Source organism: Zonotrichia albicollis, chromosome 3 (assembly GCF_047830755.1).
Source record: "Zonotrichia albicollis isolate bZonAlb1 chromosome 3, bZonAlb1.hap1, whole genome shotgun sequence".
NCBI classification, from domain to species: Eukaryota; Metazoa; Chordata; class Aves; order Passeriformes; family Passerellidae; genus Zonotrichia; species Zonotrichia albicollis.
In genome coordinates, this window is record NC_133821.1 from 94,302,917 (window position 1) to 94,329,645 (window position 26,729).

General features: G+C 34.0%; 1 protein-coding gene across 6 annotated transcripts in view; it reads right to left on the reverse strand.

The window, feature by feature from the left end:
• SNTG2 (syntrophin gamma 2) overlaps nt 1-26,729 on the reverse strand; it is a 236,248-nt gene that overhangs the window by 29,586 nt on the left and 179,933 nt on the right. For all 6 annotated transcript variants that reach the window (XM_074538152.1, XM_074538153.1, XM_074538154.1 and 3 more), the window contains 3 exons: nt 20,380-20,496; nt 11,564-11,635; nt 7,974-8,183 (listed from right to left, as the gene is read on the reverse strand). In XM_074538152.1, coding sequence (XP_074394253.1) covers nt 7,974-8,183; nt 11,564-11,635; nt 20,380-20,496 — 399 coding nt within the window. The remainder of the gene's footprint in view (nt 1-7,973; nt 8,184-11,563; nt 11,636-20,379; nt 20,497-26,729) is intronic.

Below are 26,729 nucleotides of genomic sequence, written 5' to 3' on the forward strand. Positions count from 1 at the left end.
CTTATGTCAGAAAGAGATTGTGCTTCCTCCTCTCTGTGTCTGAGAAATACCTTCATTGTTTTGCAGCAACTCATTTTTCCATAAGGAAAAGCAAGAATCAACAGTGACTTCAATGTCAAGAGTTTCCTACATGTTTTCCTACATTTCCTATTTGTTTCCTACATGTCCCAAGCATGTTTTCATAAACCTGAGGCAGATTCTCAGTGGTAAACACAGTAATCAAGCTGACACTGCTTGATTTAGTAGAACCAGTAGACCAACCACTACTGGCTTACCTCAGCAAAGACAACAATGTCATTCTGATGCAGTTTGTTATTACATAATAATAAATATTTTTCTTCTCTGGTGATCTGTAAATTCTGGAATTTCACAGTTGAGAAGGGAATTAATCAGAAATATCATCAAAAGTAATTTCTGAGTACACAATTCAGTTGCGAATCAGTGGCACTTTCACTGGGATTTTCTTCTGCCTGATTCTTATAAATGGTGGGTGGAGAATGATAGGGAACACAAAAATTAAAACCATAAAATCCAGCATCAAAATTCTAAGATAATATTACTCTATAAATTTGAAGTTCCGTAACAGTAAATTTCTAAGGTAATCTTACTTTACAGATTTGAAGTTCCATGACAGTAAATTCTTCTCAGCAAATTCTTGACAGATTTAAAAGAATCACAGAATGGTTTGAGTTGGAAGGGTTCCAAAATGGGCCCACTCACCATAGGCAGGGACACTTTCCAGAACACCAGGCTCGTCAGAGCCCCATCCAACCTGCCTTGGACTCCTTCAGGGACGGGGCATCCACAACATCTCTGAGCAACCTGTTCAGTGTCTCACCACCTTCCTGTACAGAATTTATTCCTAATAAATTCTATGTAACCTAAACGTGCACTCTTTCAATTTAAAGCCATTCCCACTTGTTCTATCACTACGTGCTCTTGAAAAAGTTCCTGTCCAGCTCTCTTTTGGTTTCTTCCTTATTCCAATCTATAAGATCCTCTGGAAAATAATAACAAGCCTAGATTCCCATGACATGATTTTTATCTAAATATTTGGATTTAGAAAGAATTATATGTAATATAAAAATATTTAGATTTATTATTTTAATATATATAAATGTAATTTTAAGAATACATTATATTTTCAGAAATAATGGCCATTTTATATTAATCATGTCAAAATTACAGAATATAGAAACAAGTTTGAGTTCAATAGCCTTGAAAATTGGTATATTCACTGTTCTAAAATTCTAATAAATGCATTGTTTGATTTTCATCTGTCATGTGAATTGTTAAATTATTAATAATTATGGAAAATTTATTTACTATTAACCTGTATGGTTCTCAGAACCTTTCTTTGTGTTAGAGCATGGTGAGTTTTTTGCATCAGTGTGGAAATGAATTAGAATCTAACACCATTTCTAAAGGTGACCAGTTAAATTGTAATTGTAATTGTAATAAGCTTTCTGTGCATAATGAAAACAATCTAAAACTTAATTGTGTAATTAAACTGAGTGCTTCTTGTAACAAACTGGAGAGTATCTTTTAATGACACTATAAATCTCACCTAATCTACATGCTATTTAATATCTCGCCTGAATATAAGGAGAATATATCCTTTGCTTAAATGTTTGTCTCAGAAATCAGTTCTGAAATTAGCATGTGGTGACATTTCCATTCTTAAAGGGACTCCTACATATAATTTCATGTTTCATATATGCTTGGCAATCATCACAGAATTAAAAAAAAAACAAAAACCAAACACCTGGCCAACTGTATTTAATATTTTTGCAATTCAATACAGTATTTGCAGCTCACAAGGCTTACACTGTGATCAACCAATCATGATTTATTCAACCTCTCAGGTCACCATGAAGAATTAATAAAATCATAAATGTCCAATAATGGATCATAGAAATGACAGTTGCTTCCTATCGAGATCACCTAATATCTGCTAGGTTTTGTTTATTTCAGTGGACTTCTTTTGGCTTAGTCTCTGAGGGTGGTTTAGTCTCCTATTGCTGCACTTAATTCCCAAAGATGCCCAGAAACAATGAGTGTGTTTGTTTTGATGTCAGCCTTTCTGAGAAGGTCAAAGCTCTGAGAATCTCAAGAGTTAGCTAGTTGGAAAACTTAGGTAAGCTGTGGTAGATAAGTGGAAACACAACTAATCTCTGAGCAAGTTCCATTGGGGACACAGTCTCTAAAATCTATTCTGATTACATCTAACTTGAATTGTAGTAAGATAATTTCGAAATGCCACTAGTGAATGACTAGAAAGCACATTTTGTGTAATGTGCAGGAAGGAGACACAGGAACTGAATTTCTTGTAGGCCGTCTTGGTATGAATATCACAAACTCTTCTGTTTTTTCTAAATCCAAAATCTTCAATTGAACTTGTACCTTTCATGCTAAAAAAATAGTTTCAGAGTGGGCTAATTCCACATTTCCGTGTAGCTTGGTTTCCATACGCTGGGAATGCAAGGAATCCATAACCCTGACCAGCACACATCACTATTTATATTGGTGACTCGTTGAACACTCAGCATTAAGCAAATATGAAGGCATGTTGATAAAATATGCATTGAAATTCAGTTTACAAAAAAAATTATTTAGAAGTCATTTGAGCCTCTATGTAAGGGATTTTCTCCATCTGCCTCCTAATTTTGAAATCATGAGGAATTTATAGTTATCTCCAGTGGACAAAGAATAAATGCCTAACTAAATTAATTTCAGCTCTTTCTTGAGCTGCTCAAGATATGGGAGCTATTTATCCATTAATTTTGTGAAAATGTGAAGTCTTAAAATATCAGTGCAATTTTGTGCAGTTCTTTCTTTTTGATCTCTCAATCATTATGTGGTTTTACATATCATAGAAGCAACGATGTGATTTAAAATATAAACACTGCTTTTCATGTTATGAATCAATTATTGGTTGTGACTGGTTAGTAAGTAGCATGTATGCATACAGTCACTATTACACTGTTATTTTATACAATATAGTCAACTGAATGCTTCTAAAGGGAAATTATGACCAAAAAATGGTTTCCTTGAAATGTTGTTGAAGTCAATTGGAAAGAACTTATTCACTTCTCTATGTCTTAAATTAATTGTAGTTAACTCTTTAAGAAGATTTTAAATAAAGATATGCATCTAAAATTAAGAAATGGTCTAGAACAAACAGCAAGCAGATGTTGTAACAAGGAGGTTGCACTGATTATTTCCTGAGCTGAGAAGGAATGATGAGAAAGAAGCATTACATGGACAAGTTTTATAAAAAAAATTTAAACCCATAAATCTTTACTAGAAAGTCAAGATGTGAAAATCAACACCTGTCAACAGTATTCTGAAAGGATTTGTACAATGAACAATATCTTTTTCATGGAAAAACCTTCATTTTCTCAAATGAACATATTATGAATACATTAGAAATTAATTCAAACTGATGAACTAGCAAAATCTATGACAAAGTATTATAAAGAAATTTAAAAGATGAATAGAAGAGAGGATACCAAAGATAAGCAGGACCAGAAAATTAATAAAAAATAGTCCATCAAGCAAAAAGGCAAAGACATATAAAGCTGAGGAAAGGTTATCGAGTTAACCATTTCTTCAAAATAGTTATGTGACTTTTTGGTTGATTGGTTGGTTTTAATCAACAACAACATGATTGCGGATTCCTTACGTACTTTGTACCAATCTGCCAGAAGAAGACAGTGTCTAGGGGGAAATGTTAAAGTGCAACAGAAAGATGGTGAACTAAGCATTGTGTAAGCTACGTCATTCTCATGTCTGTCAGCTTTTTTAAGCATGGAAGACTCAAGTTCACAGAGAAAAACAGTAACTAGCTGGAATAACTAATATGCAAAAGCAATTAATTGTTGCTTGCAAAACAAAACAAAACAAAACAAAATTATCAATTGCGCTTATCTATTATATAATTTTTAGGAATTTTCATCATGGTGTTTTAGCAGCACAATATTTGTAGAAATAAAATTAAGAGTCTAATGTGGGAATCCCATAGAAACGAAGCTCTAGGTCTGCATGCACAATTATTCCCAATAATTATTTTTGCTTTATCCAAGAACAGACATTATCTGTCTGAGAGCAATTCTGAGTCACAATGATTCTGAGTCATATATGCAGCATCAAGAATCCTTCTATAGAGAATGGTTTGGTATTACCTTCTCAGAAAATAAAGACATATTAAAAATGCTTACAAAAACATAAAACATCCACAGAGTGTGTGATTCATGTTAACTGATTTTAAGAGGGAAAACACAGGAAAAATGTATCATACATTTATGTTCATTATAAAATTATTTTGGATTTCCAATTGTGTTAACTGAAATAAGTTGGAACATTCATTAATCTTCATTTGTTTACTTTGCTTGCTTTGTTTACTTTGATTTTATTAGTATTTATTTATTTGATTTTATTAGTGTTACTTTGATTTATAGTAATGTATATTCTTCAGATGAGGAGCCTGTATCATTCCAGGAATATGAATTTTTCTGCTAAAATTTTTCTATATATTCATATCCCTGACTTAAAAAATAAATAATAATTGTATTTCAAGGGTTTATTTCTCTGTTGATATTAGTCACTGAATCATGGAACAAAATGGAAAGAAGTTAACTAGAAGTACTTACCTTTAAGCATGGAAAATAATGAGGCACCAAAACTTCTTGCTTATTCTGTTATAACTGAATGGGATCCAGCCTATTTTAATCCTTGGAGTAACTCACATGAAACACATATTTTGTCCAAGCAACAAAAATGGTTTCAATACAGTAGGTTATTCAGCTGTATGAGGATTGGAGAGAACTTGCAGCATATTCATCACAGCTGCAAGTATGAAGGGAAAACTTTCTTTTGTGTTAGAATTGCTAGTGAGGAGAGTATGCATCCATGTCTTATCACTATATACCCACCACAGGTACTTCAGAAACGCTGTGGTAGATTATTTTCCCATTGCATGTTTTTTTTTCAGTCTCCTGATACTTCTTTCATTTGTAAAGAAGATTCCTCTCCTCTGTCCTCTTCCAGCAATCAAACAAAGCTTACATGTACAAGGTTTCAACATGACAAAACTGTTGGTCCAATTTTTCTACAGCTGACGGTAAAATACATTACTGTCACTCTTTCCTCTGTCCACTATTCCAGTATTCTCCTCCATCCTCCTACTGAACACAACTGATCCAAATCATCCCTTTGAGATATTTCTGCATTAATTTAATAACCATATCCAAGACTCAGATGAGTCAAAATAATTTCCTTTGGAAAAACCAGTCTGAGGCAAAGCAAGAATACTGATTTAGAAATTTAAAAAAGACATAATTGAAAACAATGTGGAATAATATCCTATGCTATTGACAAGACCAAGCTGAAGGGTCAAAGAATTAGTAAGAGCTCTGGAAAATGTACCAGTCTCTTATTTTTGAAGATTTTCTGCACCATAAAAATCTTGGGAAAAAAAAAAACAAAAGAAAAATTACCTAATATGAGCATCATTTATTTATCTTGCACTGTTTAGGATGTTCCAGGTGAAACAAGTATTCATGCTGGGATTTGCAGGAGGTAATTTAACTTCAGTATATGACTGAGAGGATTTCATTGCCTATCTTCCACTATTGCAATGCTGACTTTTATTACCAGCCTCATGGAAATACTTTTCAACAACACTTTTTCTCTCTTTCAATTGCCTTTCTGCCTCACTTCTCCTGCATTTTTATTGCCCTCATCTATCCAAGTTATGCCATCAGTAACTAAAATAGTTTTTCTAGGAAAAAACCCCATGTAATTCTAGTACATGGATTCAACATCTGTTTGTTTGTTATCATTGTCTGCAAATAGATTAATTTCACCAGGGTCACTGAATTTCAGAGTTTCTTGGTAAAATTTTTGTAAACAATTGCAGCTAGAAATAGGGATTTAAGATAGCTAAAAGGGGAGCAATATTGTGAGGGGTGTTTCTTCCTGCTTTATTGCATTCTTTCTGTCATCTACTGCTGCTGCCATTTTCAAAAGAATTGTAAAAAAAAAGACACAACACCAGCAGATAAAATTCAAAAGGAGCACTGCACCTTAGCATTTCTCTTCATAGACTGTGTAAGGACAGAATCTTCTCAGAAGTACAGCTCTTATTATAGAAACACCAAATACATAGGGTATGTACAGGAAGGGGTTAACAAAAACTCATAGGCAAGATCCTAACTACACTCAATATCAAACAGGACCAAGCTCCATTTAAAAAAGAATAGTTGAAATGGCACAATGCAATCCAACAGCTGCCATGAATCTTGCCCAATCATTTATGAATAAAGAATAATTTCCAAAATTCTCCAAAAGAAAGAACTTTTACACACTGACATACCAGTGAAAAGCTTGAATTTTCTGGGTACTGGAATGTCAGTTCTTTTTCTGGGACTTGAAATATTCTATGTAATATTAAATTGCACCTCATTCATGCTGCTCTTGACATCGTTCTGAAAAGAAAGGCACTCACAACAGAATTTATGCTTTGAATGGAGAAAGAAAATAGTGCAGTAAAAAGACTTTTCACTGCTGGAGACTGACCATAGTACTCTGAACTCTACTGACATAGAAGTTTACAGTAAATTTGGATGTATCCTACTATGTGAGAGAAAATGAAGACATAGAAAACACATATGGAGACTTGAGCACTGTAATCAAGATTTTATTTGAATTACTTTCCTGGAGGTTTCAGATAGGTTAAACCACAGCTGCAGGAAATTTAATGTATTTTGTGTGAAATGAGTCTAGATGACTGATTCACATGACAAAAGATCATTCCATAAGCAAAGCATCATTCCTTAATTTTAAAGATGTAAAGGAAAAGCAAGCTTTGAGATTTAACAATAAATATTCAGAAATTTAATCAGATAAAGAGCCAGCAAATCTGGCTTGCTATACTTGCTATACTTAATTTCAATCATGTTATCTGGCTTTATATGGATAATATATATAAGGATCAATATTTTCCTGAAGAACTGCATTCCTTCTCAGGAATTCAGTACTTAGAACTGTTACAAAATCTTTTTGTTCCTTCATCAGTCCAAAGAGACAAATAGAAGGGTTCTAATTAAGCACCTTGTAAGAACCGAGAAACCTGTTTAGAATCCCAGAGATCTGGAAATTTAGACAAGCTGATTAGCCACCTGCAATAGGACTCCTGCTCCTTGGAAGTCATGTTAATACAGTGGTGAGATCCACTGTTCTCAGTGTTTCAAATGTCTTTAGGAGGCTCACAGGGCACTGGAAACCTGAGCACACCAAATCAAGTTTGCATTTGTGTTAAACTGTGCAAATATATTTTTATTGGAGGAGGTCTATAGTCTCAATGAATACACTCCCATAACATTCGTCTGGTTCACTTGAGAGTATGGATCTAGATTTACTAGCCAGCAGAAAGTGAAAATCTGCTGTTTAATTTTGAGAATTCACGACTATTACAAACTTCTTCTCACTTTTATACTGTCTTCAAACTCTTCCAATGTTAACAAGGACAATCCCAATTCACAACTGACAATATAAGAGCAAAATATTTCTTTGAATACAGAAGCATTATGTAAACTATCATATTTACCTTATGTGAGAAGAAAATTAGCTTTCAGGAAGAAAATGTTCAAGTTGGACTAAATAAACTCCTGAGAGTTTTCCTGTGCTAAAATATATTAATTTCCAGTTTTTAATAATCAAGGTGAACTTACAAATTATTACTTTCAATTTTCAATCTGTCAAAACATGCTCATTGACTGGTATTACACAGTCATTGACAGAAAAAATATTGATGTGATGATGAAGCTTTCAGAAGTCTTCATTGTATTAAATGTACTCAGATCCTTAGTCATGGAGGACATCAATTGAATGAAATTATTAAACATACAAATAATTCAAAATATTTTATACTTATTTTGCAGATTAAATTACTTAAATTGTTCACTACTTACCCCTGTTCTTTGAACTTCCAAGAAAATTGCTCTTTGGAATGATTTCTCCCACACTGCCAATTCACTGCCCAGCTCTACGTTGAAATAGTGGCTCTTGCCATGCCCAACCATGACACTGAAACAATACGGCCTCTGGTCTTCAAGATCAAAGTCCTGGTGAATACCTAAATACAAGTTTGCTTGTAGCCAGCAATCATCAGCAAGCCAGAGCTGAAAGATATGTTTCAGTATGTGATTCTTCATCTGGCAAAACCAAAGAATTGAAGCAACACTGTCTTCCGTAAGTGATGGGTACTTGGATATACTACGCCATTATGTCAACAATTGTGTTGAAGAAATGTTCTAGGAGTTAAATAATTATGTCAAAGACAGCTTCTCTCTTTGCTTGTCATTTGCTTTATTCCCTATCTTTTAATCCAAGCTACTCCTGCAGTTCCAAAGTACTGTCAAAATTACCTAAGGAATACATCTATAATTTAAAGGGAGTTTGTACAAATACATTGCTTACAGTGAAAAAAGAAGGAAACCCTTGAATGTTTCAATAAATTCCAGGAGCTGTATACCAGCTCTACAGGAGACTATAATTACTCCATTCTACTTGGATTCCAATATGTGAAACCCCAAGGAATGCAGTAATTTATCAAGCACCCCAGGGCTAATTCTAAAAATGACAACAGGGGAATGTCCTCCAATAGCTGTCAACACTGTTCTGTAACTACAAGGAGACTGAAACAAGATCCTGGCCATCACCTTCAAGATAAAACAGAGAAAATGTACATTAAACTTTCATAATAAAAAAATATACCTGCAATACAATATTTTGTAAATGTAAACAAATTAATACAAGAAACTTCCCTAATATTTTAAGACTTCGTTGATTAACATAAATATAGAGGCAAATAAAACTAAATAAAAAAGCTACAACTTATACATCTAAATACTTCCACTGCTTGAATTTCAAAATTACACATATCTTTACTTTTCTGTTTTTCAGATAGAATCCTTCCCTATCCCCATTTCTCTCTGATATCATGGGGCAGAAAAGACTAAAACCCCAAAATAAGTAGCAATGATTCATGGGGCATCTAGGGAGCACCACATATTGCCACTAGGGTACAAAGCACTGTGTTGTCAAAATTGGCCCTGCTACTACCTGAGGAGAAAACAGACTTTATGAAGCTCTGTTATTTTACAACACTCCTTTGCACTGTCAAAAAGGAAGTTGAACAAAATTCCTGCATATATTCTGGTGTTCAGCAGCTATGGAGTGACAGATATTACATGTGCTTCAAGACTCAGTGCTGCATATCCTGGCTTTTAGACTACTATATTAGCATTTTTTAAAAAATTTTCATGTGAAAATACCAGACAATAAAAGAAAATAAAATGTTCTTAAGACAAATGACTTTTAAAAATGTACAGGATCACAGTAAAAGTTTGAATTATGAGGCAAGCTATAAGAATAAACACATGCAATGCAAGGCATTACATTTCAAATAATCTGGCTGTTACCACCAAATGAACAGAAATATGCAAATGCATATTATATATATGAATTTTAATTCACATATTTGTGTATTTATATTTATGTATATATACATCCAAATCTAAAATATATCAAACATTCTTTTTTAAAATTTAAGTTCCATATCGGATTAATATTTTCCCTGTTTAACTCTTGCATCATAATAAACATAGACGAGAAGTTTACAATTATGTGTGTAACAAGAACACTTCTCCTTAAAATCTATATTTTGTGAGAAGATATAAAACACACTCTCCCACAGTTTTGCACTAGTTCTAACCAGCCTCTGAAAATCCTTAAGAACCCCCTCCCCAAATGGCAGCTTTTACAACATAAGCCTATCATATCTAATGCAGAAACCTTAATCTCTTACAATTTTTTGGATTTGTTCTGTTTGCCTCATTGTCATTTATACCAAAGAATCAACAGAAAAGAGGTTAAGGAGTTCAATTCGAGCTTTTGCACTTTAGCTTACTTATTAATGAAGTCTGGCAATTAAGCATTCATTTATTAAAATGTCAAGAATATTAAAGAGTTGAACCATGAGTAGTTTATTTCCCAACTTCTTTTTCTTAATGAAAAAGTATTGCAGAAGTTGCAGAATCCTTGAAATTACCATAATATTCCGGGAACAACTGAGTTTTAGCACTAACACTTATAGGAGAAAAATCAAAACCAAAACCCAAGCCACAGGAAAATCTTCCCAAAAGGCTTAATGTCTATATATCTAATTGGTGTCTGACTTATTTATGAGCCAAAAGTAAAATTATAAAAAATATAAAGGAGACTAAATAAATGATCTGTGACAGAAGATCTACTTTTTGTTGGTGTGTTGGGGACGGGAAGGACCTGAATTTGCCCATATGGAGACATGGTCACACAAAAATAATGCCATGACTACAAGAATATGGCTCTGCTCCTGTTCCTCTGGAGCTGAGCTCTAGTCCTGAACTCCGGGACTACTGTTTTCCTGGCATGGCACTGCCAAAACACTTCCTTCCCATGCCCTGAATAACCTGCATCAGAAAAAAAACCCCAACAAATAAAAAAATTCCTACAACACTAAAAAAACCCCTACACACCCCAAACCAAAGCAAACCAAACAACCCCCAAAAAGACCAAATCAAAAACCTTAAGCACTTTTGCTTCAGTGCAGGATCTGTTACAGGTAACAGCAACAACCTGCCTTTTCCACCACATCAGTGTGTGGTCAAAGAGAAACAGCAGAGAAAGGCAGCAGCTGGTGAGAGCTAAAGGTGAGCTTTAATTTTTCACTTAAATACTATTTTATCTGAAAAGATAGGTTTTTCTTGTGTGAAAATATTCTTTACTCTCCTAGGCAAATAGGCTCTCACAGTAGCCTTATCTCACCTGAAAAGGTTTTGTTTTTGTTGGAGAACAAAATTAATCTATCTGATGCATTTTATCAGACAATATATTCCATAAGCCAATTATTTCCGTAAAGTGATAATATTTTGATGCAAATCTTTAATTAGAACAAGCTAGACAGAAAACATGGAGTTTTTCTAGTTGGGGGAAGAAAATTAATTCTATGGGAAACAAACATGACATGCTGCCCTTTATAAAGAAAAAAACACTACAATACTTGATACAACAATCAATACATATGATACAACAAGGAAATAATTTTATATTTTTAATTTCAAAAATGAAAATATCTTTATATGGATCAAGAATTACAGCAAGAACATTTTTTATCATGTTTGCTTGAAAATCTGACCCACTAAGAAAAAACTAATATCATTATGCTTAGCAGTGTGTCTCACTGATATTTCATATTGAAGTATCATATTCAGCTCTAGTACTGAAAACTTTCTTCAATAAGAAAACATGTTAGTAACTTGTTCACTTGGAGCTTACCCCCTTTTCCATATTTTCTTATACTTCCACAGCTAATGCCTTAGCAATTGAAAATAGCTTTTTATAACAACAAATGAACTATTTGAATACTAGTTATTCCTGGTTGAGATTAATTTGAGCTTATCATCAACAGGAAAAGGTTAACTTTACTAAATAAAATCACTGGAATCGTTGGGAAACCTACCTTGTGAATTTTAAATAGAACCTCACAGAGGTTATAGATTTTTTCAGCTCGTACCCAGTCTAGTGTGCTCACCTATAATATAAAAAAAATTATTAACACATTTTTTATTTGAAAATCATGTTTAGATGAAAAAAAAATGAAAAGATTTCACTCATCATTATTCTACTGGATCTTTTAAATACAGGCACATCACTACATTTAATATCCAGCATTTAGAAAAGACTGCAAATAGTATTAAATTTTTACAGAAACAGGAATTAAAACGTGTTAAATAATTTACTTCTTCTTTTCCTAGTATGATGGAAATGTCTTTGTAATCTCTGTGGTTAGTTACATAAGCAATTTTATTTCTCAAGATGCTAACACAGAGAACTCGGTCTTCAAACACAGAGTCATTCAGTTTCATGTCTAAATATGAAAAAAATCTTACAATCAATACATCAAGATGTATTCCAAAATTCAGTTTTGAATTTACATGCACTAGGGAGGCAATAACTCAATATTTATTCTAAAACTGGAAAAGGGCTATGTGACTGCAATATTTAAAATCAAGGAAAATATCAACTGCGTGCTCAATAATATGAAAACACCTATATTTTCTTTTCTTTTGATTTCATTACCTAATCCTGTTCACATGACAGGCTGTTAAAATCTAAATAGCAAGAATGACTGAAGTTTTTACTAAAATTCTGCTTAATGATATGATGAGATAATCTGTTTCTCTTAAAAACAGTACCCAGCCTATATTGTTCAAGAAAAAAGAAAAAAAGAACTCACACATAGGAAAAATTCAATGGGAATATGTATCATTTTTCTTATATGTTTTAGTGCAAAATCCTAGCTCTTGGGGAATGCACAGGAATGGCTGCATAGATAGATGAAGGATTTGACTAGGTTGCACCTCTGAGGCTTTTGGCATATGGAAATAAGTATTTTGGTAACTTTAATATTATCTTGAATAATTTAAAATTCTAGGGCTTATACAGCTTTGTCCTATTCCCACATCCCAACCAAAAGGAAGAAAGCAGAAAGAATAAATTAAAAAATTAAAATAATTGACATAAACAAAACCTTTTCTGTCAAACATTTTCAATCACAGATTATTTTTCTCTGTGTTCACAGTAGCACATAATTCACCTTCAAAAAATTTAGTATTTCTCCTGATGATTTGCATGGAGATATCAACATGTTTTGGTTATTTTAGAATTTATTTAATGTTTAATTTTCAAGTGTCTTAAAATTCTAAGCTGTTAAAGAGAATTGCAATAACTTGATGAGATTCCAAACCAGTACAACACTTACAGGACTCTAGTGGGACTTCTGTTAGTTATGAAATGTAACTTCAGTGTCCTTTAGAGGAGTAATGTGAACTTGGTGTTAGTTTCCTTCTAATCTTATAATCTGAATTAATTCTTAATAATCTAATTATTAAGAACTAAATCTAACAATCTAATCTTCTCCCAACTTCTCTCAGGTGTAGATTAGTTTTTTTGGATTATTAAATTTAGATATTATGAATCACCGACTGAAATGGGACTGAAGAACTCTAGAAATTCTAGCCCCACATCTTTTCAGGATATAGAGGGACTCACATTCTAGGATTCTCCATTTCATCATTTCTATATCTTAACAATCAAATGGCAAACATCACTTTAACACAATACATCCACTAGAATATATAAAACAGATTGCGCACTTTATTTTACTATGAGAGATGTTTCAAAAATTAAAGCTCAAAACATTACATACAGCTAATTTTAAAGCTACATGATAAAAGCACATAGTACTACTTAAACTTTTTCAAATTTAAATCTGACGTCAGCTGATTTAGAAAGGAAATGTAAATAAATTCTAGGTACTAACTTGTCCTCCCATCCCTTTATAAAAAGGCAGCAATTTTTAAAAACATATCTTTCTATTTTTTAGGTTTCCATTTCTACTTATTTTTTTGTAAGTCCATTCAATATTTTATTTGATTTTTACAATTTATATATTGCACAAATAAGAAATAACCTAAGTTTTGAAACAACTGAAACAAAGCACTTATAAAATTAATTCACGGAGAAATGTACATTTTAACAGGCTCACAATAGAGTAAGCACTGCAGGTCTTTGATTAATCTTATGTCCAGAAAAATACTTTGTACTTTGATGGCTGTTTTGGAAAGAAAATAATTAAATAATACGTGTTTTGGCCCATTACTGTTGATACTCTTAAGGGATATTCATGCTTCTTCAAAATAAGGTTTAGAGTAGAATGGAGGCTAGTTCATTACTTGGTCTTGAATTTTTCAAAGGGAAAGGATATTTTCCATCTCAGTTAACAGCAGGAGAACCCTTTTTTACTCTAAGTGGCTAGACATAGAAGCATAAGCACTGATTCATTTGCTGTTTATGCCACTGGCTTTGGTGACATAGGCTATGACCTGAAACCTGTTGAGATATGAATGGACTTTCGTTTGCTCATATCATTTGTTTTGATTCCTGAAGATTAATTTTAACTGTTGGGGATCTTTGCACTATAAATGATGGATGAAGGTGACACTGCTGTGCCATTAAATTTACTCTGAGTACTTCAGATTTCTTCCCATTATTCCACACATCTCTTTCATCTTTTGATGCTGTGTAGCCTCATATGACTTTTTCAGCAGAGGCATACAGTGATAGTGACAGCTGCTGTCACCTGTATAAGCCAAGGTTTTCTTTACCTGTGTCTGTCAGAGAAAGGTTGCCATACTTAGAGAGTGAAACAGTCTGAAAACCACTGTGTGCAAGGTGCTCAGAACATAAAAAAGCATGTTGAGAGGAATTTTAAGGAGGCAAAATAAACATATTAGAAAGGAATACTAGAATCTAAACAGACAGCTGACATTTATAGTTTTATCAGCACTTTCATAGCATGTCGAAGTTTAAAATGTTACTGTTACAGACTGCTTTACTTTTAAAACCCCACAAATAACCATACAGTCCTAGTCAAGAAGAAAACCTGGAAATAATCAGGAAAGTTCATGAAAACTGTGATATCCTTCATTTGTTTTAAAGAATGTTCCAGTTTATTGCAGGTTATCCATCATCGCACATGTAATAACTGGGTAACAAGTACCTAAGATAAATGAGATACCCAAGTATATTTCTTAGTCAATAAAGTAGTTTTTCCTCATTATTTCCCCTTGGAATTGTTCCTGCAGGTATTCCATACATTGCAATTTCTTGGCATGACAGTGTTATTATTTTTTTATGAAGCATTTGACAAAACAGCTCCATTTAGAATAGATGACTCAATGAGACATGCTTGCATTCATATGAATTTAGTTCAGACAGCTTCAGGAATAGTGTCAAATTGCATGAGAGTTTCAATTAGCATTCAGTAAGTTTCTGCTTTAATTCATGTTCATCTACTATATGAATTTATGACCAAGAGGAACTGAATGTTGTTATCTATATTATTGGCAGACCACTTCCATAGCTAACCCAGTGTAGTATGTGTTGAGTAATTGGTTCTGTAGACATTTAGCTATATTAATCCTTTCAGGATTAATACACTGCAAAACATTGCAAACATTGCAAAACTAAGACATTTGTAAACTCACAGGTAACACTGAGCTGATCAGAAAGATAATAAGACCAAACAGGGTTACAAAAAATAGGAATCTGAAATTACAATTCTAAGTCTCTTATGAGAGACTAAAATAGGTATATAGAGTTACAAAAGTTCCAAGTGTTGCAGAAATAATTTTATTTTAGCATGAGTTTCTGCAATTTCCTCATGGTTTAAAAACAGGCATTACAGTGGAGTTCTGAAAATAAACAAACTGAAAAAATCTAGCTTTACATAGACCAGGTGATCTTATTATCAGTTCAAACTTAAATTCCAAATATACTTACCTTTAAATATGTGAATTAATAATTGGCTTTTCTTTAAAAAGTTATTATTTAAAATAGAGAGAAAACAATGAAGTTAAACTCATTTTGACACACACAGTAAACAATTAGCTCATAAAATTACTCCCTATAAGAGAACTCTGGAATTATAACATGGGTGTTGGAGTTCTGGATGTGAGACTTTTAGACTTTCTGTGCTGACAGACTCTGACTCCCAAGAGAGCCCTGCCTTTGACCTGAGGCTGTGGAGGAGGCTTCCAAAACTGATTGATAGCACTGAGATTACGGGTGTGTAGTTTGATTAGAAGTGTGTAACATCACAGGGTGTAAAACTTAAGAGTTTAAGGTTTCAGAATATAATAATATATATAGAGAAAGCTGGAGGTTTTAGGGCAGAGGCTGGTCCTTCTACTTTACCTTCTTCCTTCTTCTGCATGGGGTTGGGTGGTATTTTGTAATTGGACAGAGAAGTCTGAATTGCAGACTTTGAGTGATTGATTATTGGGTTAAAGGCGAAGATAATTTAGGTGCCATTTCTTTAATTGGATAGGTTAGCCTTAAAAGACCTTGTAAGAAATGATAGTTAGCCATTTTGCACCTTGTTAGTGAAATACTGTAGAACTCACTGCCTGTGAGACTGTAACATAGATAAGAAAAAATAAACACCTAAGTCTGAACACAAAATATAATCTCGAGTGCCTTCAATCCTGACCTCAACAGAGGCAGAGAAAAGAAGCCAAGAACTGTCAATAGGCATGAAAGGCTTTCATGCCTGCTCAGAGATCACCACTAAATAAAGAAATATGGCGTGAATGTAAAAGAGAATCATACTTCAAAAATAACTGAAATCAAATTAACATAACATATTCTTGGACTTTCTCTGAACACAGAATTTGATTCTAGAAGTCTCCAGAGACCCCAAAAATATTAAAAATATTCGAATAAATGTAGAGGAAAAAAAGTTAAAGTACTGATAATATTTGTTACTGGAATTCAGCAAAGGCTGTATTACCTGAGAATTCAGCAGAATCATCCAACCTGCCTAGAAGTACTGAAAAGGTCTAAGGAGAAGATGAAATACTTCTAGGTAAAGAGTAATTAATTTCACTGGTCTTTTCGCTCCTTAAGGGAAAAAAAATAAAAAACCACAAACCAAAAAAACAAGAATTTTTTAAAGATTATTTTTAGCATTTAGAACTTACATGACAGCATTAAAAACACTGCTTGTCTTAATTACATTGTGCAAGCTTCTCTATACTGTCAAATGTGGAACTATTTCTGATACTTTCACAATATTCTTCTATTTGTTCTTTTCTTAAAATTATAAGCAGCCCATTCAGTGATTGTCTCGCTGCCTTCATGTATAATCACATCAGTGCTATTTATTTAATCACATTAAAAAAGATAGTTTTGCAATTAAGCGTTACACAACAGATCTAAGGTTATGGCTACTTGAATACTTTAATGTAAAAATCATAATGAACTATAAGGGAAACATAAAAAAATCAAACAGTAGAAATCTCCCTTCCATGTAGCCCATATTTCATAAAAACATTATTTTCTAGAAATTTTCAACTATATAAAAAATATATTTTGATTTTGAATGATAATTTAGAATATTTTTTCCTCAGTTTCTTCTGGGAGACGAATTTAGAACTTTTCCAATATCTGAAAATTGACAGGAATTTTATAGATGCTTTTAGAATGTAATAAAGTACTGCTTGTATATTAAAAATTACACAAGAATAATTTCTATTGGTTCAGTGGTGTTTTTCAGATATTCAGTTTTTAGAAATGGGTCACATTTCTAATATAGCAGTGTGTAAATGAAATCTGTAAATTTTTAAATACAATCAGATAAGCCACTTCAGGGATGCAAAATGACCGTTATCTGTTAATCACATGATTCTTGATATTTACTACTGTGGTGAAGCCTCTACATTTCTGGAATCACCATCTGATATATTGTAGAAGTAGCATATAAATAGAATATTACTTGTCGTAGTGAATTATTTCATAGTAAAGTATCCACTATTTTCCACAATTTTCTTTAATTTTGCTCATATATAACTATGTTTTCCATTCTTATGAAAATGAGCAGCTGTATTTACAATCATGTCATCTTTTATACACAATGAAATAGAGAAAGAGTGGAAATTGTACTACATCCTTTTACAAGCAGTTGTAAAATTATGGATAAAGATAAGTTTAGAATTTTTAGGTCCTCTGCTCTGTGCGCACTATATTGATACACTGATATGCAACTGATTTAGAATACAAATAACAATAGCAACATCTCTGAAATAAAATGTGTTAAATTTCTATCTTCTAAAGTTGAAACATTTGTATTTTTGTGATTGAACAATTTTTTTTTTTCTTCTTGCTTAAAATAGTAAAAAACCCAAGCCTCAGTAGGAGCAATGGTAAGAGCAGTAGCATCTAATATCTCTAAAAGCAGTGAAAGAGCTTTATACACTGTTTTCTGGGAGTACCAGTGATTCCAGCTACAGAGTTGGGACACGTGGCACAGAACCAGTGCCACGGGAGCTGTCCAGGGGCTGTCAGGGCAGGGTCCCTGCCAGGCAGGTCCCAGCTCATGGTCCTGCAGTGGATTCACCTTGTCACACAGCCAAATACCCACACAGCCTCTCACTAACTCCCCAGTCCCCTGCTATGGGATGGGAGAGACAATAGGAAGAGCAAAATCAAGAAAATGCGTGGGGCAAGAAGACAGTTAATACATTACTTGGTAGTAGCAGTAACAAGCTACAAGTAAACAGCAAGAAGCAGTTTAATAAGTGATGAAAAGGGGAAGAAATCAATTCATGCAAAGACAATCGCACACTGCTCACCCCAAGTAGAGCAACGCCTAGCCATTCTCCAATCAAAGGCTACTTTTGAAGATCACATCCTCATTTTTTATTGCTGAGCATAATGTTTCATGGTACATGATATCCCTTTTGTTCTATGTAAATCAGCTGTCCTGGCTCTGTCCCCCCCAGCCTGTCCCAGTCCCAGGCAGTTTGCTGGCTGAGCAGAGAGAATGGAAAGGCTGCACCAGCCCTGCTCAGCATCAGTTCAAACAAGGCCGTCTTAGCTCTGCTTTAGCCCCAGGAAGAAACCACTGCCACATGGGCTGCTCTGAAGTGGTGGCCTCCCTCCTAGCAGGGCCCAGGCAGGACCAGGGCAGCCAAGGGGACAGGGCCAGCCCCAGCTCAGGCACCAGCCATGTCCCTGGGAGCAGTGACAGGCCGAGGCTGGGCTGGACATGGGCCCCTGGGTGGCCCTGGCTTGTGGGACCATGGCTGGGCAGGGCTGTGGGGCCCAAGACTGGCCCTGCTGCCCTGCAGGGAAGGACACCAACAAAAGCCAGGGCTGGAGGTGGCCTCAGGAGAATGATAATCAGCTTCAAAGATTTAGATCCAGGTTTGAAGTCTCCACATAGGAGGTTGCTGAAAACTGTGAATTTGGCCTTTAGTTTTGGGGGGTTTTTCCCTTGATGAGAGACATCTGGGGAATATTAAAAGAGCAAGAAAACCAGTCAACAATTTTATGATTTATAGACTCTTTCACATTTACTGGTGCATCATAGTATTGAGGTGACACAACACATTGATCAAAGGGATGCCCTTGGTTCATGTTTTGAAAGCCAAGGATCCTACAACAAAAATTTGTAAAAGGATAATAGATTCTATCATGTAATTTCTACTACCAGTCATCCCCACTTGCCTGTTCTTAGTATATTGCTGAAAATGGAAAATGAAGTAGTTTATCCCAAATTAGTACTGTATATATGTACAATTTTAACTATATCAAAAATGTGTCTTAGAAACAGGTCTGAAGACAATAATTTAACTTTAGAGAGGAATATAATTCCTTTGGTGTGTTATTTATTTGTTTAATATTTCTGGATACTACATTTTAATTGTATTGTAGTAATTGTATCAAATTTTAGTTCATTGGCTTAACATATGAAACCCCTAATTTTCAGAGGGGGAATCCCCCTGCTTTTCCCACGTGTTGTCTCATTTAAAAAAGAAGACTATTGGCCATTTTAGAATGTTTGAAATTAATTGGAATCATTGGATTAATAATTTCAATCTAGAGAGGGGGAAATTTTACTTATTGCATTTTATCGAGGTTCTCAAATAACTTGAAAAGTATGCACTTCCCAATGGTGCATACTGCAGAGAGTACACATATAAAGGATCAAATTTTCTTTGGACCAGACAAAACTGGGATATCTTCTGAGCAAAACTGTAGGCAAGTTGTATAATTGAAATTCCATGCTAAGTCCACATTTTATTCTTTTATCATTTGTTTAAGGGAAAGGTTTTCTGGAGAAAAAATAAAGGATTAAATGTGGTAAGTATAGGTAGTTTTTAAACATTTTTGGAATTCTACAGCTCATTTCCATTTCACCCTTCTAAATTAATTTTTAGAAAAATACTTTATAAGGCACCTGTTGTGAAACAGAATTCTTGTAATGAGGTATATAAACGATCAAAGCAAGACTTGTCCAAACTGTACACTTAGCATTTGATCCCTTGCTTGTGTGAAAAATCCATGAGTATCATCCAATAGTATAGATGGCTTATTTCATGATGCATCTTGTCTTTCAGAAAGCAGAGTAACTACCAACTCATTACATCTACAAAATACTTTAGAATAAATAAAGGAAGAAATATTAGGCCTCACCAACCAAAATAAAACCTGACCTTGACAACTTCAAAAACAAAACATACAGCAAACTTTTCAGAGGACCTTGAAAGATGTTAAATATCTACAGTTTATTGAAATTCAGTGGCATCTGTGACTTTAATTTACATTGAAATCTCAGCTGAAAACTTTGCTTGATAAAGGAAAACAAACGAAGATGTAACAAACAGGTTTCCATTTACAATGAAACTGATACAAAAATATCAATTTTTTTACCGGTGGAGTGCTGAAAATGTAGAAGGATGAACCCTTCAGGGCCAGAAACTTGAATTTGTAGAGCTGAGATGAATCAGTTCCTTCAAGCCTCTCATTTACCCATCCCATATGTATGACCTGTAAAAGAAAATAATTGAAAATTAAAGTTCTCTTTCTCAGTGGATCATGGTTTTAGTAGCATGGGATACATCATCTACTTCACATTTGCCTTGCAACCATTTCTATATTCTTGAAGCATAAAGTATAATGCCAGTGTGTCAGAAGTCCTTGAAGAGACTTAAACTTGTAGTACAGGTAGTCTGAATCTTATCTGAAATAATCCCTGTTTTAAAAGCCACCTATGCAGGTCAAAGAAGACTCACATTTGAGCCAGCAGAAAATCTACATGTACCAAAGTAGTTCAGTAGTTCAGCAGTTTATAAAACCATAATACCTTATCTATAGCAAACTTGGACATACTGATATTTCTATTACACATACCTCTAAAAAAATACCTCTAAACAAATCATTGAATTTATCTGAAATCAAACAGCTTTTACCAGGCTCATGTTTGCAACTGTTAAAGTCTTTGTCACACTTGTTGTCTTTCAGAGTTTATACATTTTCATATATGCTTTATCACATTTATGTTTTCAAAGAGTTAGGTATCAAATCCAGTAGGTAGACAATGTTAGCAGTGTTACAATGCATGCCTTTATTTTCCAGATGAAGTAATGCTAAGAAAAAATGAAATGGAGAAGTAAGATTGCATGCTTCCTTTTTGAGGCAAATACAAGTTTATAATGAAACGCCATAAATAAGAATGCCATGGTATGGCAGCAGAATATCATAAATGTCTTTACTAAAAAATAACAAAGCAAAAACATTCTAGGCTCCATTTTGAATAAATTAAGAGGAACATATTGCTCTTGAAACAGGTACTTAAATCTAGAGCGAATCACCAATCTGAGTGTACAAGTATTGCTGAGCAGCTTGCTCATTTTCAACTAAGGCTACACTTACAGAAGGAAATGATTTACAGGGGGAAGAAATGTCAAAGCCCTCACTAATAGTATGGATGAATTTTCATACCTATATTATGAAGACCTCACAAATTGCTTTCTAATGTTGGTATTTATTGTATGAATTATGTCTTTTGTCAATCAATTTATTGATAAATGAATAATAAATCAGTATGTTGAGCCAGACAATCCTTCACCATACTGTTCTTCTGAGCTCCAGCACTAACATTTTAAGGACATCTAAAAAACTGCAAAATAAATACAGCAGACCTTCCAGTTCTTGATTTGCTGTTCTGTAAATCGAATAACTCTCACCAAAACATTGTTTCTCTAGTAGTCAGCAAAAGTGTTGAAGCAGGATATTCAGACATTACATTACTTAAAAAAAATTACTATATTATTGTTGCTACTCTACAATAATGATATTATATATTCAGTTTATCAGGGTCTTAATATCAAATTACACAGACAAAAAGAATTATATCAAATATAGTTTTAGGGGCTTTTACTTTCTTTCTACATATCTTTTTTATTGACTGGTTTATTTAATGGTCTTTTAGATTTCAGAAATGGAGAAAGAATTATTATTCAGTTCAAAAAAATCTCTATGGAACAAAAGCAAACAAGTGTTGGTACTTATTTACAAGCTGTCTGTGGCGTACTGGGATACTGAGATTTTAATGTGATCTTAGTATGTGGGTGGGAATGTTAGTCTGGGATAAAAAAATATTCTGTTTATTTGATTGAAACCTGCCATTTGAAGTTTTCAGGAGAGATCACAAGGCATTATACAACAGACTGTCCCTTCTCAGCACTGCTTTCACTACATCATACATCATTGATATGTTATTAAGTTTCTAACATGTTTCAATACACTTTCCAAAAGTTCCCGTAAGAAGAAAATGAGCAATGGCACTCATTACAAGGAGATAAAACAAGTCACTAACAAAATGTAATGCAATCATAGCCGATAAATGAAAGTTCTTATTTGCACTTATTGTTTTCCTGCAGTAATAAAGCATCTAGATGCTGTAATGACTGGAAATTTAATGTGTTAAATTTAATAAAGCAGTCAATTTTGTAGTAGCAGTAAATTTTGTATATAGTATTTTAGTTACATACTTATGAAAAGTAAGTGATGCAAAACACTCAGGAGGGAATTGAAGAAAGAAAATCAAATAGATGTCTGTGTATGACACATCAGAAGAGACAGATACACTTATGTAATTTAAGTGGGATAATAATCTACAAGAGATGCTAGACTGACCTGCAAGTTAAGAACCAGAGTCATACAAAGAGGCACACTGGAACTACAACAAATTAAGAAAGCAAAAAGAAGTACATCTTGAGGCATCTTAAATCATTTTGGGGGAGTCTTTTCCAAAACAATGGTAGATGGTATATTTTTAAGAAAACAGTTATTGGGGCAGGACTGGGAGTGGGGGGACAAGCAGTCCTTACACATACATAAAGTTTAACTAAAAGCAAAATAAAAATAAAATATAAGATTGTAATGCTGTAAGTTTTGATATATTACATTACTGTTTTCCATTTTACACCAGTTGCATTCAGTTATGTCTGAATGACTGCTATTCAAAATAAAATGCTCTAGAGAGCAAAGCATAGAGGAACTTAGAAATTATGACAAAAGTTCTCTTTGTGCTTTAATGAAGAACAAAATTCGTAACTCCAAGCTGGGCACAGTTTGAACACCACAAATAGCAACATATCCACACTATGCTGAAGGGAACTATGAAGATAGGCATGTACCTGAATTCATGCATCTTCCCAGGCATTGTCTGCCTGGGCAAAATTTAGATTACAAGTCCTTTTGGGTAGCAATAAAAGTTTCTTCTCTTTGTTTTCTTGTTTTAACAGGAGGCTGGTAAATTGGACCTGATGTCTCTCACCTTTACTCATTACAGCCTTCTTGTTCAAGTTAGGATCCAAAGCACAAAACTCTATCTTGAAGACAGCTACAACCAGTAAATTGCCTTATGGTTATGCATTCTTATAGCAGATCAGTAGCACTATTCATGCAGCAGGAATTAAGCAAACTAAAGAAAAATGAAAACATCCTTCACAAATTCTTTTTTCTTGTATTTCTGCTTTGTATTTTAGTAATATTACAGCAATAAGTGGAAAAATAAAGAAGAACTGATTTCAAACTATAGCTGTTTATCTCACAGAGCATCTATACCTCACAGCACTGCCTATCAGCTGACTAGGGGTTAAAAAGCTCAGTGTTTCTAAGTGATTCTTCTTCTGTTAAAGTTTTTTCAGTTGTGGATCTGAAGTGCCAGAAAAAGTCTCTGAAGCTAATCAAGGCAATTTCATTAGGAAATAAAAGCTGCCCCCATATTTGAAAAGCTTCTTATTTAGTATTATGATTTTATAATTATACCACACAGAGCAGAAATGAGGTTTCTGAAAAACATATTATCCTACCCTCTCAGAAATGCTGTAGCCCTGATACCTATTTTGTTTCTAAAAAATGCTTCCTTAATGTTCCCAGGCTCTCTCCTATAGTGGAGGCTGCCTATTTTCTCTTAGTAATCTATTCTAGCACTTTATTTCTCATGTCCAGCATGAATCAGCCTCACTGTAATCATAATTACTGCCCTTTCCACTAAGACTCAAATGGTTTTCACCTTTAAGTGGAAGAATTAAAAAACTTAGTTCACAAATGGAGCAAAAATAGACGAACAAGGATATGTAGCTGGTGTAGCCATCATTCTTTGCTGCTTTTCACATGTTATTCTCTGAGCAAAAAGTTATCATTGTTGAATATTTCTTTCATACCTCTGTATTTTTCTCAACCTGTCCACAGAGGCCACAGGAAACCTCTGGTCAATACCTTTTCAGAAACATAGTGCACAAAATCAGAGGCAGTATTCTGGCCAAGGCCTTACAGCAACAGGAAGGCTTAGCATGTTCTGCAGTAGCTGGCTTAGGTACAGCCCACAATGCCTGCCTTTCTCAAAAGCCACCATGGTTGTTCTGGCATGCAGGTGAGCAGCCAGCCTGGCCTGATGTTAAACTGACAGGTAACAGTGTGAGAAACTGCTGGACATCGCTCGCAGTGTGAAGGGAGGAGTTGGCTGGAAGCTGAAGCCAACAAGGGGGTAAACATCAATAAGGGGGCAAACCAAATGGTGAAATACACTAAAAGAAAGTGAATAATGGGTAAAGAATGCTAAAAGATAATGAAAAAGGGGACTGATTTGCAGACAGCTTTGGTGCTATCGCAGATTAAGGCTGAAATAGCCAAATGAGCATGCAAAATTCAGAAAAAATAAGGGCCAATGGAGAAGCAGTGAAGTGCAGGTGAATTCCTTATTTGCAAGGAGAAAAAGGGGGGAAAAAGTATTATTAGGTATACCAGAGGAATGCAAATTTTTGGGGTGTCTGTTGGTCAACTCTGCACCTGATTACAGCATACAGATGTAATAATAAACTGTAATAATAAACCATAGCAGTAAGTCTTAAATATGAACCCGTTTTTCATATTATCTCTATCTGACTGGCTTGTGCAGATAGGGTCATCTCTGAGTTCTAGTAAAACAACGGGGGATGAACAAAACCTTTCTAAAAGAATTTATCCCTCCCCCAGAAAACCATCAAACATTTTGCAGCAACAACCTGTTCAGTTTTTCCCAGTCTTTTACATATACTTAATTGTTCTTGCATATATGCCATGTACTAATTGGCTTCAATCCTGGTTTTCAGAGTCACTCTTCAACATGGCAGGATCATTCATATGTTTAACATGGTGTTTTAAAGCTTAATGTCTGCAAAATTAGTAGGCTTATTTTTGCTAATGCACCATAAAGGCAGTATTCAAGGGAACTGGATCTGGGTCACCTCTTCAGCAATTCTAGTCAATATGTCAGTTTGGAAAGGGAACCATCTATACCTAATATTGGATTATCCAACAAAATCTGTACAACAAAATCCATATAATACTTGTTTAAAATATTTTAATGTCAAAAGTTGTCAAAACCTCACTGGAATCAAGATATGTTGCAGCAACCTCCTGTCACACATCCACAAGATTTACATGTTCACAAGAGAAAATTAGATTGATTGTCATGATTTGTTATTGAAAAATCCTTCAGAGCAGTCATTTATCATCTTTCTGCTCCACACAGGTATTTTGTTTATTTGTTTCAAATTTCTTTACAGGGATTGAATTCAAATTGAGTAGTATCTAATTGCCTGATTTCTCTTTTTTTATTCCATTAGCAACCATAATGTTTGCCCTTTCCTAAGGTTTAGATATGACACTTGGCAGACACAAATCCCCTGAAATAATAATGATAAAAGTTTAGGTCTTTAAAACATAAAAACTATCCAGCAAACAAACCAAAAAACATTGCAAGTATTTTTATCTGTACAGAGAGAGAATTTGCTAATTTACTTTCATAAAAATTAAAAAGCAATCCAGCAGCATGTTTTTTGAAAACTGAGTCCCAAATTTAACAAAGAATCAAGTGCTTTCAATCTCTAGAGTATTATAATAAACAATATCAAGCAAAAAAAGTTATGATGCTTAGATGCTGTGTGTTTCATCATTAACACAGGTTACACAAAGAGCTTCAGCAGAGCTACTTATTAAATGCCTTTCAAATTTGTGTAAACCTTGAATATTTCTTAAAACCTTGTAGTCCTTGATTTGGAGTAACTATCATGACATGTCCTAGTGTAATTAGAACTTGCCAAACAATTTCCACAAATAGTCTGGGATTTTAGCTTTGGTGGAAATAATTTCCAATAGGCAGTTTAAATGCAAACACCCTACTTTGGTGGGGAAAAGGAATTTAAAAGTGTGGAAGTAGCCAGACCAATTAACTTAATAACCTGGTACTGCCAACATAAATCGATATGTTTAACAATATAAACATATCAATAATAACTACAGCTTCTACTACCTTGCCTAATACCTCTAACTTTGGGTCATAGACACAGAGCAAAGTCATAGAATCAGAGTCAGAGTATTCTGAGCTGGAAGGGATCCACAAGCATCATCAAAGTCTAAATTATGGCCCTTCATAGGCTAAGAATCACCATATTTGTTTGACATCTTTTGGCAAAGAGACCCATAAATAAAGCTGGTTTAGACCCAAGAACCAATATCTTAGTCCTTTCCCTTTTTCTTTATTTAAATGTGCACAGAATTCATTATGTTCTGGAGATTCAGTTTGCAAAAAAAAAAAAAAAAAAAGTCAGAGGCAATATAAGACACAAAGAAGAAAGCCAGGTTTAACAAAGTAATTTTTTACATTCTTGATAACCTTGAATCCTAGTTTTTGAATGGCCTATGAAAACCAGAATCTGAATGAATCTATC